Genomic DNA, 16,214 nt, shown 5'->3' on the forward strand with positions numbered 1-16,214 from the left:
AATGGACGAACTCCAAGTCTGTAGGGACGCTTCCAGAATGGCATCGTTCTCTTTCAACAAATATGAGCACCCTAACTTTCTACCCCTAAGATGAAACTTCCAGAACCCTTACGGCCAGGGTGCTGGGATGGAGACCAGAGCCCTGGCTGTGAGCACTGCCAGCCGGCCTGCGGGGCACCGGGCTCCCTGTGGGCCCCACGGAGGAAGTCAGCACAAGGGTTCTTCACGATCCCCCCTGAGCAGAGACACGGACGCCGTCCAATGACGAACCTGACCGTGACGATGCCTCTCCCAGGACACGTCTGGCCCGCTCCTTCCCACTGTCCCCTGCCATCTTCCTAGATAAAAATTAAGCCAAGTGACGAGCACAGGAGCCCGATGCAGATCAGACCCTCAGTTCCCGACCGTCCTGCTGACCGCCGACCCCATCCACGTCCTTTACAAGCCGCTCCCCTCACTGAGACGCCACGGCTCCCGGGACACGGGACGTGGTCTCCCAGCTCTGCTCGGCCACACCAGGCCCACAGGCGCCACGAGGCTGCACCCGCACGATTCCCAACCACAGAAAATCTGCTACAGAGGAGTCCATTCCTGGCACGAAACCAACCTGGCGATAGAAATCACAGTATTTAACGGGATACTCCTGACAGCCCCTGTCGCTTCTCAAAATGTTCCCGTCTGCAAACCATCTGGCTCCCGACGTGCTCTTTCTTCTTCTTTTTTAAAGGTTTATTCACTTATTTTCTGGGGGGAGGGAAGGGCAGAGAGAGGGAGAGAGTCCCTAGCAGGCTCCACACTGTCAGCACAGAGCCCGACCTGGACCTTAAGCCCACAGACTCTGAGATCATGACCTGACTCAAGAGTCGGGCGCTTAACCGACTGACCCCCCGGGTGCCCTGCTCTCGACGAAAGAACACACACTCTGCGCTCCGGCTTCTAACGTAAGGTCATCTCCCAGAAGAAAAATGGAATCGCTGCAGTGATAAGACACAATTTCACTCTTACTTTCAGAGACTCAACAGAAGTGAGGCAAAAAGGGCCAAAGTTACAGTTTAGCTCCTTCCTCCTCCTCCCTCCCCACCCCTCCTTCCTCGCTTCCAAGTTTCAGAAACAACTCTGTACTATCTTTTTCTTGGTCATTTTTTAATGTTAATTTATCTTTGAGAGAGAGGCACAGCACAATCAGGGAAGGGGCAGAGAGAGAGGGAGACATAGAATCTGAAGCAGGCTCCAGGCTCCGAGCTGTCAGCACAGAGCCTGATGTGGGGCTCGAATTCCCAGACCGTGAGATCATGACCTGAACCGAAGTTGGCCACTTAACCAACTGAGCCACCCAGGAGCCCCTACATTTATTCATTTTTGAGAGACAGAGAGAGATAGAGTGTGAACAGGGGAGAGGCAGAGAGAGAGGGAGACACAGACTTCAAAGCAGCGTTAGTTAAACCTACAGCGTTAGTTTACGTTACCTGCGCAAGACCTTAGGAGGCAGTGAGGTAATAACATCTTTCCCCACCTACTTGTTTAAACGCACGCCTCGCTGGGTGAAGCCACGGGGCCCTGGAAAGGCAAAGGGAAACCGGCAATATGTCGATTCCAGGACCCTTCCAGACCCAGGACTCTTCCCCATGCGCCGTGCGCCTCCCCAGCGGTCTGGCGGCTTGTCCGAGGAGAGCAAGGCTTTCCGGGGCGTATCCAGGCCATCTCCGGAAGCCTCCTGGGATGACCCTGGACACTCCGCATGCACAGTTCCCTTGGTCCTAAAGGCGTCCTCTCTGCCTTTACTTCCAAACCCCGGCACACGCACCTCGACTCAAACCCGGGTCCTGCAATTCCAAACCGGCGTCCTTTCGAAGGGACCAGGTGAAGCACAACCAAGCACGGACTGAGCCAATCGTGTGTTTAGAGGACGCGCCCCTGAGACGTCTCTGGACCCGCATGTGCTGCCCGGGTGACATGGGGCCTTCAACCGACACGTTTTTGTCTCCGGAAGAGTTGAGGGCTGTCCGTGGGCTGGCGGCTCTGCGGCCTTTCCCCCGGGACAGGAGACGGGGCGGCACCGAGGCGGCAGCGGGAGCCCTCCCGAACCATGTGTTGTCCACAGGCACAACGTGCTCATCCCAGCGGGCGCCTGCTGGAGGCCCGATGGGTTCGGCTCTCCCGTCGCCAGGAGCACCCGCTTGAACACCCCAGGCAGCGGAGCGGCTGGCAGAACCCAGTCAGGCGGTAGCGTTCTGTCACGCACCCCGCGGACGACACAGGGCACGGCCGCGGCCTGTGGGAAACGAGACCGCTGGCCTTCCAACCAGAGGCGGGTCCGGGCCGCCCCTTCGTCCCGCGAGACAGCAGGTGCCTGAAGACGTCCAGTGGCCCTGGTTTTCCCAGAGCCTCTTATTCAAACAGGGGGATGGGCAGACACACACACACACACACACACACACACACACACAGACACACACACACACTTTAAGAGGGATCTGTGGCCACGACTGCTGTTAGGCCTACACATGGCTGTTTACCGACGGGCCTACCTCGGCCTGCCTGCCTACCTACCTACTCCTCTCTCTCTCTTCCTCTACCTGCCTACCTTCCCACCTTACTGTCCACCTACCTACCTACCTACCCACATATCCATCCATGTGTCCCACCTCCCTAACTTCTCAGGTCTACTGACCTTCTCCAAACGGCCACACATGTAAAACTTAGACTCAGAGCTGGCGTGCACGCGATGGTGTCAAAATGCCCTCTCACGGACGTGCACATTGACTGTGAGAGGCTACGCAAGTAATGTCACTTGATACCGAACATGCAACGGTAGCCGTTCATCAAAAGCGTCATCAGACAGACTCCCTCCTTCACCGAAGGACCAGAGAAGAGAACCTTGGACTCCTCTCTTCCCCACCCACACATGAGCACGCACGAGGGCACACACTCACAGGCAGGTGCGGGCACGCACGTTTTGTCAAAGATAGTGCTCTATTTGCAAACAGCAAACTCCTCCCTGGCTGACAGGCCACGGCTCACACAGGTGTCTGCACACCCGTCGTACAACCGAGAGGCAATTCACCAGCACCGTGCCGTCCCTGCCACGGTGGTTAGCCACAGAGGACACGCTATGCCCGGGAAGAGAGCAAAACGCTGAGTCCGCAGAAACAGTTATGGAAACACAACCTTCACACATAAATCTTTGAAATGGATGAATTAACCGAGCTCGGAGACAAGCAGCCTTACTGGACACGGATACAGGTGTAACCCCTCATTTTATGAACAGCGACAACGAGGCCCACAGACTTTAAATGACTTCTCTGGAATCGTCTGCAACTTGGACACGAATGCACTCTTACTTCCTGTCTAATTCTACCGACACTTACACACGAACGTACGGTTTTTCCAGTGATCGACGATTCAGAAGAACTAACACGAATCACCTCACCACGGGAGGCCTGTTGCCAACAACAAATCCACTACTGCTCTGATTACGGTTTCCTTTCAGTGCCTACCTTTCCTCTGACTTGTTACTTATTTATTTCGCAAATGCTCGCTCTACCAGAAGACGTCACACACGCTTGCCTCACGACACAGACGCTCTGGGGCAGGCGGTGGCTGGGGGGTGTGCCAGCGTCCCGCTTTCCGACGGCGGTCACACACCTGCACTTTCCTGTTCCAGCCTTGCACCTGGAGATTCGGGCCATAGACAGAGGAACGGACAGCGTGTCCAGCCAGCGCTTCTCATACTGTGGCGCGTCAGCCGCGGGCGAGGAAGGCGATGGTGAATCCTGTGCACGATAAGCAAGAAGCAACAGTCACAGAGTCAGCACCGAATGCAAGGACAGCCACCAGCATCCTGTCCCCTAAAATTCAAAGGAAATACATTTCAACTGTTTAAAAAGCATGTGACAATTTTCTGAAAGATCTGGAAAGAAGTGCCCTCCCATGTGAATTTAAACTAATTCTCTCTTTTATCAACAAAACACTGTACAGAAGAGAAAGGTCAAAGGGGAAGCTTCGGGGAGAGAGCCTGACGTGGGAAGGGGCGAGTCCAGGAGGCCGAGGGGCTGCGGCCACGCCCACGTCACACGTTGCAGTGGAGCGCCTCTGGGTCCGGAGACAGAAGGTACTAGTGCCGATCACACGCACAGAGGCCAGGTCAGGGGCCACGCTGACTGTCCAGTGGGCACGAGCACAGTCCCTCCTCCGTGGAGCCTGCAGACCACAGGCAGGTGCGTGGGAAATGCGGAACCCACGCAAACGGGCTTGAGACCCGACCCCGCGCTGCCGGGTCCGCAGGCGGCAGGATCGGAAGTGGGCTCCAGGCAAGAGGACCCCCAAGTTCCCGTCTGGGTTCTGAGGGAGGGGCCGGTAGCAGCCTGACCCATCCTCCCGTGGAGCCCGCGGCCCAGCACGGAGACGGCAGCCCCGGGCAGGGATGAGGGCATCCGGCCAGCACGCAGGCTCCCGAGCGCACAGCAGCCCCCGACTCAGCACCACCGGCTCCAAGGGCAAAGGGCCAATTCCCCGAGTTCCCTGCTGTCCAGGTTCCTGTAAGAAATGACAGCTGTGTGGGGGTACCTGGGGGGCTCAGTCGGTGGAACGTCCGACTTCAGCTCAGGTCATGATCTTGTGGTCTGTGGGTTCGAGCCCCACGTCAGGCTCTGTGCTGACAGCTCGGAGCCTGGAGCTTCGGATTCTGTGTCTCCCTCTGTCTCTGCCCCTCCCCGCCCACTCTCTGTCTCTCTCTCTCTCTGTCTCTCTCTCTCTCAAAACCGAATAAACGTTAAAAAGAAAATAGAAAAAGAAAGCAAGGAGAGCTGCTCAATCCTTCTAGCTTGCAGGAGCAAGGGGCCGCGTTCCCACAGCGGACCCGAGACGCCGCGGGCTGCGCCAGTCAGCGCCTCACAACCCGCACAGGTAAGGCAGGAGTCACGCGTCCAGGGCAGGCGACACAAAACATGCCCTCCCCCGCTTGCTCTGTGACGCGGCCCAAAGCTGCCGAAGAGCTAAAGCGGAAAAGGCCGTCGTGAAACACCGATGTGCAACTAACCGAGTCCCGGGACCTTTCCTGTTCGCTGCCGCAGTGACCACGAGACGGATTCTGAACGGGTGGGAACCTCGGGAGCTGCTGGGGGCGGCTGGAGGCGCAGCAGCATCGGGGCAGGTGCGTCAGGGGCGGGCGGCCCCGTGGGGAGGCCCTCACAGACCCTCCCCAGGGCAATCTCTTCCCTCTGTTTCCCCGACGTGCCACACGATGGAGACATCTCAGAAACGCCAGGAAAACCAAGTACTTGTGATACAAGACACGGAAACCGTTTGGAAATGAGAGAAGATGAAGTAACACGCGTCCCGGCGTCTTGCCACGCACGGGCACGGAGAGCCATGCGTGGCACACGGCATGCCAGCGTGCCGGCTCTCCTCAGGCGTGCACGCACACGTGTCCACACGGAAGCACGAAAACACCACCTTCGTGGTGGAGACACGACCACACCCTACACAACTGGCAAATTCAAAACTGTAAAAAGAGGGAAAAAATTCGGTCCAAACCTCATCACACACTTGGTACATTTCCTGAGGACCTTCTTCCTATTCTCTTTCTGAAAGTTAGAGCCATACTGCCAATAATCGCGATCGAAGGCACGGAAGAGAAGAACATTTATGGGTCACAGTTGACACAAAGCGGGACTCACCCACAGACCTCGCGCTCGGAGGCAGAGCACCTTCTGGTTAATAGGAACCCGGGTCCTTGAGGGTGATTATGCTTTGTTCTATTCATCCCTTGTGTAGGGAGAGCTTCTCTTGCTCGGTAACTCCCTTGAAACGAAGTCTGTATCTAAATATGATTTAGCAGTTACCAGCACTTGCTCGAGGAGAACACGGCGTTCGCACGTTTTACAGGATTACCTAAGATGCCTGAGGTTTTGTCTGAAGAGCGGCCTACAGGCTGGCCCGAGACCCTGATGGCCCAGCGGGAACAGGCGACGGCCGTGAGGGGTAAGGACGATTCTGCAGGAACGAGTGTCAGCAGGGGCGGCCCTGAGCGGCGACCCTAGTTCGCCGAGCGCGTGAGCAGGAGCCGAGAGCGAGGGGGAGCGGACCCCCGTCCTCTGCTGCGCCGACCCCACTAATGGGGGTCTCCATCTCTGCTGTATGCCGGAATACGTCTTTAAGGCATTTTTTTTAACTTTATTAATTTATTTTGAGGGGCGGGGGGGAGAGAATCCCGAGCAGGCTCTGTGCTGTCAGGGCAGAGCTCGATGCGGGGCTCGAACTCATGAACCATGAGATCACGACCTGGGCCGAAATCACGAGTCCAACACTTAACCGACTGAGCCACCCAGGTGCCCCTAAGTCATTTTTTTAAAAGAAAAAAAAATTAGTCATCGTAAAACTTTGAATAAGAGATTTGAAAGCAACTTTTCAGGTATTGCTGTCTTCTTCCTGCTTTGGATAATTGTGGGCTTTGCAGCTCCTTTTATTTTCACTGAGCAATCTTGAGGCATGAACCACCTACAACATGTACTCATGTAGGAGCACAGTTTGATGAGCTTTGACAGACAGATACACCCCATGTCAGAACCTGAATCACGACACAGGCTACTTCTGCCCCATCCACGCCCACACAAACCTTGTCCCCTCAAAGTTCCCTGGGGCAGTTTGTAGGCAATTCTGCCCTCCAGCCACGTCAGTCTGACAGAAGTCAGATCAGCTAGATTAGTTTTGCCTCTTAGAACTTCTACAAATAGGACCACACAGGAAGTATATGCACAAGGCTCCATTCAGCAGGAAGTCTGTGAGATGTATCGGCAGAGGATTCGTTTTCATCAGTGAGTAGTACTCTACCGTTCGCGTATACCTTCATTTCTCATCCACTCACCTGCTAAAGGAGATCTGGGCTCCTTCCCGTTGGAGGATATTATCAACACATTTGCTGTGTTATCAGTTAAGTCTGCACTTTGGATGTTGTGCCCGCTTGCGCTGCTGGGGCAAACATCACTCGCTCGTGATGTGGTACCCTTTGGGTTTTTTCACAGGTTGTTGACCATTTTTGCAGCAGCATTCGTGAAGGTTGTTGTCTGTAACGTTCGTTACTTATAATGCCATCGAAAGGTTCCGGTACCCGTATTATCCTGGCCTCACACAATTAGTGGGATACATTCCATCTTCCTCTATTTCCTGAAAGACTGTGGAGGTCACATGTTATTTCTTTGACAGAATTCACCAATTACAGAATAGTTGAGTTTACAGTCCTAAATAGCCTATCACAGCCCTGCATGTGATCTTGGTGTTCCATATTCACCCTGTAGGCTTGGGGTGTGGTTTCCTGTAAAAGGCAGTTAGGTTCCAGTTGGTTCATAAGGTTGATTATGTCCTTTACGTCCTTACTGATGTTCTGTCTACACGTCATATCAACTTCTGCATAAAGAGTATTAAAATCTCCATAGATGATGAGAGGCTTGTCTAATTCTCATTTCTGCCAGGTTTTGGTATATGTATTTGGAGGCTCTATTACTGGGTGTGTGCCATACTTAGGACTAGAACGTCTTCCTGATGAATTGATTCTTTAATCGTAATGAAACACTTCTCTTTGTTTTTTGGACACTCCTTATCTTGAAGACTACTTTGTTAGACGTTAACAAAGCCACCTTTTTTTGGTTACTGTTTATAAGATACATATTCTCTACTCTTTTAATCTCTACTTGTCTGCATCTTTACATTTAAACAGTACTTCCCGTGGTAAGCAGACTTGGGTCTATTCAGTCTGATAATTTCTGTTTCAAATGGAACGTTTAGTTCGTTTACATTTAATATAATTCTCGTGTCACAGGGTTTAGTTATACATTGCTAATTTGTTATTTGTTCCTCTTGGGTTTTCTCCCAGTTCATTGAACATACTCTTTTAGGGGTTCATTTCTTTCATTATTCTTTTTTATCTCCTCATTGGCTATAGGGATCATAACACACACTCTTAATTTATCAGTGTTTACTCTGAGTCAGTACCGCATCACTTCAAACCTTGTATCTGATACATCCTCCTTCCCGTGCCTCCCTTCACCAGTGCCAGGATCTCACAGCAGAGCATCTCAATGTGCTTGGCCCCCACCCTTGGTGCTATTTTTGCTGTCTCTTACGTCCACATACATCACCACCTCCACTTTACTGTGCTATCATTCTGTGCTCTGAACTAACTTCAAAGGAACTTCAGAGAAGGAAGCACAGACATCTTACACACGCACACTCCTCCTGTGGTGCTCCTCACTCCCTGTATATGCACGTCTCCCCCTGGCACCCTGTCCTTTCATCTGGAAGACCACCTCTTAGGATTTCCTGTAGTGCAGCCCCCCTGGTGGCATTTTCTTAGCTTAGATTTACTTTAAAAAGTCTGTAAGTGCTGATGCGTAGGGGCACTTGTATCCCAATGTTTATAGCAGCACTTTCAACAATAGCCAAATTATGGAAAGCGCCTAAATGTCCATCAGCTGATGAATGGATAAAGAAACTGTGGTTTATATACACGATGGAATACTACGTGGCAATGAGAAAGAATGAAATTTGGCCATTTGCAGCAACGTGGATGGAACTGGAGAGTGTTATGCTAAGTGAAATAAGTCATTCAGAGAAGGACAGACTCCGTATGTTTTCACTCCTATGTGGATCCTGAGAAACTTAACAGAAGACCATGGGGAAGGGGAAGGAAAAAAAAAAGAGGTTAGAGAGGGAGGGAGCCAAAACATAAGAGACTCTTATTAAAAACTGAGAACAAACTGAGGGTTGGTGGGGGGTGAGAGGGAAGGGAGGGTGGGTGACGGGCATTGAGGAGGGCACCTGATGGGATGAGCACTGGGTGTTGTATGGAAACCAGTTTGACAATAAATTTCATATTTAAAAAAAATAAAAAATAAAAAAATTTTTAAAAAGTCTGTATCCCTTCATTTTTAAAGAATATTATCCCATGCATGTAAAATTCTTAATAAACACTCATTTACATCATTGTACCCGGATAAGTAACGGCTTTTTAAAATCTGGCTGCTGCCTGAATTTCCTCTTTCGGTTTTCGACAGTTTGATTGGAATAGTTTTCTTTGTGTGCGTCGGGCTTATGACCATCCCCATCCTCATTCTGGGACTCGTCCACCTGATGTGTCCCACACATCACTGGGGCTCATTTGTCAGTCTCTCTGTCTCTGTTCTTGAGATGGGCAATTTCCCATTTGTCTCCTGGTCCCTCGAGCAGTCCTACTGCCATCTTCTCTCCATGGGAAGACGAACTAGTAGGCATTGGATTCTAATTATTATGCTTCCAGTTCTATGGTTACCATTTGTTCATTTTCTGAAGTTTCAGATTCTTCACTGAGAGTCCCCATCTGTTCAGTCATTACGACCGTATTTTCCTCTAAGGCCTTAAACATATTTGAAAGTGCTGCGTTAAGATCTTTGTCTGCTGGCGCGCCTGGGTGGCGCAGTCGGTTAAGCGTCCGACTTCAGCCAGGTCACGATCTCGCGGTCCGTGAGTTCGAGCCCCGCGTCGGGCTCTGGGCTGATGGCTCAGAGCCTGGAGCCTGTTTCCCATTCTGTGTCTCCCTCTCTCTCTGCCCCTCCCCCATTCATGCTCTGTCTCTCTCTGTCCCCCAAAAAATAAATAAACGTTGAAAAAAAAATTAAAAAAAAAAAGATCTTTGTCTGCTAAATTCCGTATTTTCACATGGGGTCTATTTCTACTGCTTGCGTGTTTTCTTAGCTTCATATCACTCGTTGTTTGCGTCACTAGTAGTTTCTGGCTGCAGACCAGACGTTCTCAACGACACAAGGTAGTGACTATGGACTATGTTTTCTTCCAGGGCATTTCTGTTCAGCAGGTAGATCACTTACCGTAATCACCTTAAACGTAGGGAGTTTTAAACTACGTTGGGGTGGGTTTGCAGAAACCGAAGTGTTTACTAAACCCCTGTAACTTGAAGGGATTCAGCCTCCAGTGCTGTCCCGTCCACACTTGTTTCCAAGGGTTGGTTTTAGAGACTCCGTTATGGCAGCTTTATGGTTGCCTCTGTGCCCGAGGCGCAGCCCTTCCGAATTCGCAGCTGCACATCTAGTTCAGTGTCTCCGGTTCGGCCGGGATGGAGCCGCAGTGTTACCAGCACGGCTAGACCTCTGGCATCTTTGCTTGTTGTGCCCTCAGCGCCTTGACTGGGGGGTACGGGGTGGTCTTTCCCTGTGCACTGGTATCCTGGCATTCGGCCGAAGACTTGTGCAAAACCTACGCAGACACGCTTCCAGCTCCCAACGCCACCTCCTTCCGGGGACCCTGCTGCCCCGCCCCACGGCTTCTAGCTGATCCAGAAGCCCTGCGTCCTTGTCCTTGTCTCCTCGGTGCACCAGGACCACATGCTGTGTGAGTTGCACTGTCACCTTGTGGTGTCCCCTCCGTCACGGCTCGCGGTCTTATATGGCCGGCTGCCCAGCACCTGAAAACAAGCACCTTGCTTCTACTATTTAGGGCAGAGGTTAGCACTGCGGGAGACGTGCCGTGCGGGCTTCTTCAAGTGCACTTGGTTCTTCCTTTGCTCACGGATCTTCTCAGAGCCCGTGCTGGACGGGAGGTCTGTGCCAACAGCTGCTTTGTCTTGTTTCACACATCCGATGTCTCGTGCAAGGACTTGAAAATGTCACTGTGCATACAAATCATAAAGGGAGTTTGTAAGAGATAAATTCTCAGGCCCCGTTCTTTGAGATTCGTGTTGTACAGGTGCTTAGATATGGCTTTGGAATCTCCGTTACTTTGACACTGCACGCACTTTGACACGCGTCACGAAACACCACTCGCGTGTATCAGGACCAGGCCATGCAAGATGTTGTAGTACCCAAGCACTGTCTGTTTCTAGGGAGAAGTGTGTTTAAAAAAATTTTTTTTCAATGTTTTTTATTTATTTTTGGGACAGAGAGAAACAGAGCATGAACGGGGGAGGGGCAGAGAGAGAAGGAGACACAGCATCGGAAACAGGCTCCAGGCTCCGAGCCATCAGCCAGAGCCTGACGCGGGGCTCGAACTCCCGGACCGCGAGATCGTGACCTGGCTGAAGTCGGACGCTTAACCAACTGCGCCACCCAGGCGCCCCGAAAAACGTCCATGTTTGTAGGCTGATTAAGCATCATTCGGTGCATAACCTAAATGTAATTTTTAAAACAGGAATATTAACTGTAATTTTAAAATGATTTCAATCTGGGGCGCCTGGGTGGCTCAGTCAGATGAGCGTCTGACTTCGGCTCAGGTCATGATCTCACAGCTCATGTGTTCGAGTCCCGTGTCGGGCTCTGTGCTGACAGCTCAGAGCCTGGAGCCTGCTTCGGATTCTGTGTCCCTCTCTCTCTCTGCCCCTCCCCTGCTCACACTCTGTCACTCTCTCTCCCTCCCTCAAAAATAAACGTTTTAAGAAAAATAAATAAATAAAATGATTTCAATTAAATAATTAAAATGATTGTCGATATTTTCGTACCAGAGCAGAGTGCTGTATAATTCATGCCTGCTCATGGGCTATCTGATGCAGCTCGGGGCCCCCACCGGGGGCTCACAGGTTAGAGTCCATAGCAACCGGCTTCTTTCCACGTTTATTTCCATGAAATTAACTAATAAGTCACTAGAATGGACGGCAAGTGTTTGGTGGCTTTATTGAAGTTCTGGATTTTGGATATTCTGACCTAACATGGAGCCGATGACTATGAGGCAGCCGTTCACTGGAGGTTCCTGAGAAGGCGGTATACTAAATTTGTTATGCAGACCACAGACCAAAGACTCCAAATCCAAACCTTTTTTTTACGTGGCTCTTTAGAAAATGCTTCTCTGTGGCGGACTGCAATGCCTCGGTGTTATCCTTAGAGAAGCTCCAAGATGGGACTTGGATTTCTTTCTAGTTTTGATGAATAAAGTAAAGGGAGTATTTTTAAACCTAGGAAAGACTCAAATGCTAGCAAGCAGCTGAATACTCACCACTTAGTGTTCAATTAATGGCAAGTGCGCTGCACAGCAGACAAAAATGCCTGTGGGTCACAAGTTCATAATTTCGACCTTGAGACATCCTGCTGGAGGTACGGGCCCGTTTTTAAATCTAATTTCAGACTGTGACACAACACAACCGTACTTTGGTATTGCACACAGCAACAGGAAGCGCCGTGTGGTGCCTTGGGGGAGAGGTGGCCGAAGCTGGACGCCCCGTCGCCGTGACTTGGTCTGGGAACCCTGCGGGACCTTCACAACCTAGAGGCAATTTAAGAAGATGGGTTTCTGTGAGAAGTCCCAATTACCCCTACACTTAAAATCTGTGAAATGGACGTGACATTCACGGCCTCATGTGGTCACTGGGTGAAACCCCTAGGGGTTGCCAAGGGTATCTGAGCCACATCCGGAAAGCCAAGGGCAGGTGGGGTGCACCTGGAGGGGACAGTCCCCTCCCTCGGCCTCCTGCCCTCCCCGTACCTCCCTGAAGAGACAGACTTTGAAAATACTCCTTGCCTTAGTTAAATACTATGACCTTGTGTCATAAAATTAGTGCTTTTAGAAGTGAAATTGATTAGAACAAAATGTACGTAAGACTTTTACAAACACTTCTTTTCTTGCAGAAAACAAGACACATGTCACCTATATACCCCTACATAACGAAAAAAAAAAACAACCCAGAAGCCTTACATCCTCCGAACACACTGTGTTTCCCCTACGAGGAAGACCCCATGGTGGGTACGAAGCCCGGATACCAGCGCGGAATTTTAAATCTGAACTCTTAACAGTTAAGAACCTTGAGACACTACTTTCTCAGCATCAGAGATTCAGCGAGGGGAGGTGAGCCGAGCGGCGGAAAAGCCAGACTGAACTGTCACCTCTGAGTTCCCAGCAGGGCTCTGAGGGAGGTTCTTAAAGGAAAGAATGTTTCCATAATCGCGTAATTAACTCTGCTGTCAGCATGTAATTTAAGGTGAGTACGCGACGTGTCTGATGACGAACTATTTTGACTGCAGCGTCACGGGCCCTTCTCAACACTGTTCACGCCCGATGCTCTCGTCTTTCTTACTTTCAAAACCCGTAATCACGTTGGCACAGGGCGGGCTTGACACTCATCTCAGGGACAGGCTTGGTGACTCTGCTCTGTCTCTAGTGTCATGTTTCCTTCAGCTTTCGGGTGGTGACTTTGCTTCCAGAACTCTTCTCTTTGCGGGCTGGCCTCCGTAGTGTGCTACCTCCCAGGCCACCCGCGTGCACTCGCATGCACACGCACACCCACATACACCCACACCCACGCACACGCCTCCCCACACATGCACCCCGGCATGCACACCCACGCTTGCACGCCTGCCTGTACACACCCACACACACGCACACATGCACCCACGTACACCCACATGCACGCACCCACACACCCACACATGCACGTCCACACACACCCACACCCACCCGTGCACACCGCACACGGGCTTAGGGGTTGGTTCCGGGCACAGTGACACCATCAGCACCACCCCAGGGCACACGGCCGGGCAGCGGCTCAGTGTGGGGTGGGGGCAGGGTGGCCCGAGAAACGACACCAGGATGGCTGCCGGGCCAGGATGGACCCCTCCACATCCCCGCGGGCAGCCGGTGGGGGGGCGGCACGGCTCCCGGGGAGGGCACGTCCCAGCACTGACCCGAGGGCTCCGGCCCCTGGCCACCCAGCACCCAGCTGCCCCTGCGGGAGACACCCCCCGACCAGCCGCCTCGCCTCCCGGGGCCGGAGCAGGTCCACCTGGCGCCTGCCTTTGGGCACCAAGTGTGGCTGCGCCCTCCGAATCACAAAACGAATAAGATGAACACGTATTTACTGTAACACATTTTAAAACAGCAGGAAAAGTATCTTTTGCTCTTTTCACACAGAAGAATCCAGAGCTGAAGCAGGCTGTGCGAAGGGACCTGGGCCCATGCAAGGTCCACTCCATCCAGAACCACCCATTTACTACGTTACAGAAATTACGGGTCGGCGCCCCTGCGGGCATTTACGGGCATACTGTGGCGTGTTTACGGCCACATCCTTCGGGTCAGAGTCCCTGCGGGCATTAATGGCCACATCTGTCTGGTCAGCGCCCCTACGGGCGTTTATGGCCACATCCATCTCTAAAAATCAAGTATTTCCTAATTTTTCATCTGCACGTCATTGAATGTCCTCGGAATGGCACAGACTGTGAACGTCTGTGGAGCGAAGGGAATGTGTTTTGTGCAGGATATTCTTCCTTTGGGGTCCTCTGTCCCCAAAACAGGGTTTGCCCTGAGCTAGTCCAGAACTGCGGCCAGGATGGCGTGGACACGGTTGCCACGGCCAGAGAAGCTGTCGCCAAGGTGCCCGTGGTGAGGAGGAAACGCACCTGTTAGAGGCCCGATGGCCTCCGTCATTTACTCGTCCCCCACACCGACATTTTACTAGAAACTGTGGATCCTGCCTTTTCTACACAAGACACACCTTGCTGAGCCATTTTGCGCTTTTGACGTAAGAGCAAATGCAGTGCGTGAGATCGCAAAGCAGAAATATTGAACATAAATCAGTTCACGTAAGAGCGGTAATTCACCATTCCACATTTCACTACAGAAGAATAGTTTTTAGCTATTGCTTATACAAAACTATAAAATTAAAATAGCCTAACATTATTAAATGTAATTTTAGTAGAAATCTATCCAGACACAAGATTTCACAGAAACATCAGGTGCGGGAGGGCCCCAGGAAGCACTGGCCGCAGGGTTAGGGTGAGATATGTCCATGCCCGGTCTGTGGGTCTCTCGTGCCTTCCCAGAGGCCACAAGGACCACCCACGGAGGCCTGGACCCTCTGCCACCTTCACCAGGGAGCAGCCGCTGACGCCCTCGACCTGACGGCCACCTTGCCCCCTCAGCAGACCCTCACGTCTCACTCCAGTGATGCCAGAGGGTCCCAGACATCCGCAAGATGTGCAGCAGGTGTGTCACAGGGTGGAGGGGACACGGGCTCCAGCTTCCCCGTGACAGGTACCCACTCCTCCCATGGCCACCCGTGACCTCTCTGGTCTCTTACTCTCCTCTCTAGGTCCCTGGGCACCAAAGAATGGGGGGATGCAGACCACAGCCGTGGCTGTTTTGCGTACAGCCGCCCCAGGGCCAGCCCGTGAGATGTCACCAGATACAGGCCGGGGGCTCAGAGACGGTGTGCTGCAGGCAAAGCCAGGTTTCCGGCGGTCAGGTCACACCATTTCCCGAACCCAAGCTCAGACCCACCCTGGCACCAATCACCACACGCGCCCAAGTCCCAGCTTGGGAGGAAGAACTCGTCAGTTAGAATTTCCTAGTAGACGCTTTCAGTGTCTGAATTTAAGTCAGTAAATTTGCCAACACATCTGTCATATTTACACACTCAACGAAAGTCTGGAAGAGATCCATGTGGCATAACGCTGCACGTTCTTATGTCCGTACACGGTCTCAGGTCCTGTGTCTGAACACAACTGCCTGCAAAGCCAGAACGTGGCGACGGACAAATCCAGACCAGAACGATGCTTTAATGCAGAACCGGGAGGCCCGGATCTCCAGCACCTATGCTTCTGAACGTCACCGTCCCCTCTCAGCCGGGCACCCGACGCTGGCTGCCTTACACCATCCTGGGCTCGTCCGGCCACCAGTTCTGCTCTCTGGCTCAGCTCAGCCTTTCAATTAAGTACTTGCATGCATTGTATAAACGTATACACTTGGCGTGTACAACACATTATAAACAAAGAGTAACAAATCTTGTGTTACCGTAAGTATGGTGATCACATACACATGCATATCTTACACAAATATACCCCCTTAATGAGAAACGCCGTCTAACCCAAACACAGACCTGGCTCCAACCCTGCTACTTATTTTTGCTACTCATTACTCGGATGTAACCCCCTTGACCCTCAGTTTCCTCCTCTATAAACAGAGTCAGCGATGGCAGCTTTGGGGGACCAGAAGGGCGATGTGGACACCACAGCACTGACCCGGAAACACAGGGGCCGTGCTCAGTTAGTGCTGAATACAACGAAACGACGAGGCCTGTTTTCCCATAAAATCCGGGTTGACGCCCACTTCAGCCTCTGCTTACCGTGAATTTTCTCAGTAGCTGACTTTCCGTGGATGTGGAACTGTGGCCTCAGCCGAGCTCATCTCTGTAACATTCCGCATGCCAGTTTGGGGGGGGGTGCACCCTCATTAGTCCTTTCAAGTTTTTG

General features: G+C 52.1%; 1 protein-coding gene across 7 annotated transcripts in view; it reads right to left on the bottom strand.

Annotated features, from left to right (window-relative positions):
- The window catches only part of SNTG2 (syntrophin gamma 2), a 177,030-nt gene that overhangs the window by 61,335 nt on the left and 99,481 nt on the right, over positions 1 to 16,214 (bottom strand). For 6 of the 7 annotated variants that reach the window (XM_023252165.2, XM_003984546.6, XM_045055048.1 and 3 more), the window contains one exon: positions 3,646 to 3,773. The exons of the other annotated variant lie outside the window; for it this stretch is intronic. In XM_023252165.2, coding sequence (XP_023107933.1) covers positions 3,646 to 3,773 — 128 coding nt within the window. The remainder of the gene's footprint in view (positions 1 to 3,645; positions 3,774 to 16,214) is intronic. 7 annotated transcript variants of the gene reach the window in all.

Source organism: Felis catus, chromosome A3 (assembly GCF_018350175.1).
Source record: "Felis catus isolate Fca126 chromosome A3, F.catus_Fca126_mat1.0, whole genome shotgun sequence".
In the NCBI taxonomy this organism is placed as follows: domain Eukaryota; kingdom Metazoa; phylum Chordata; class Mammalia; order Carnivora; family Felidae; genus Felis; species Felis catus.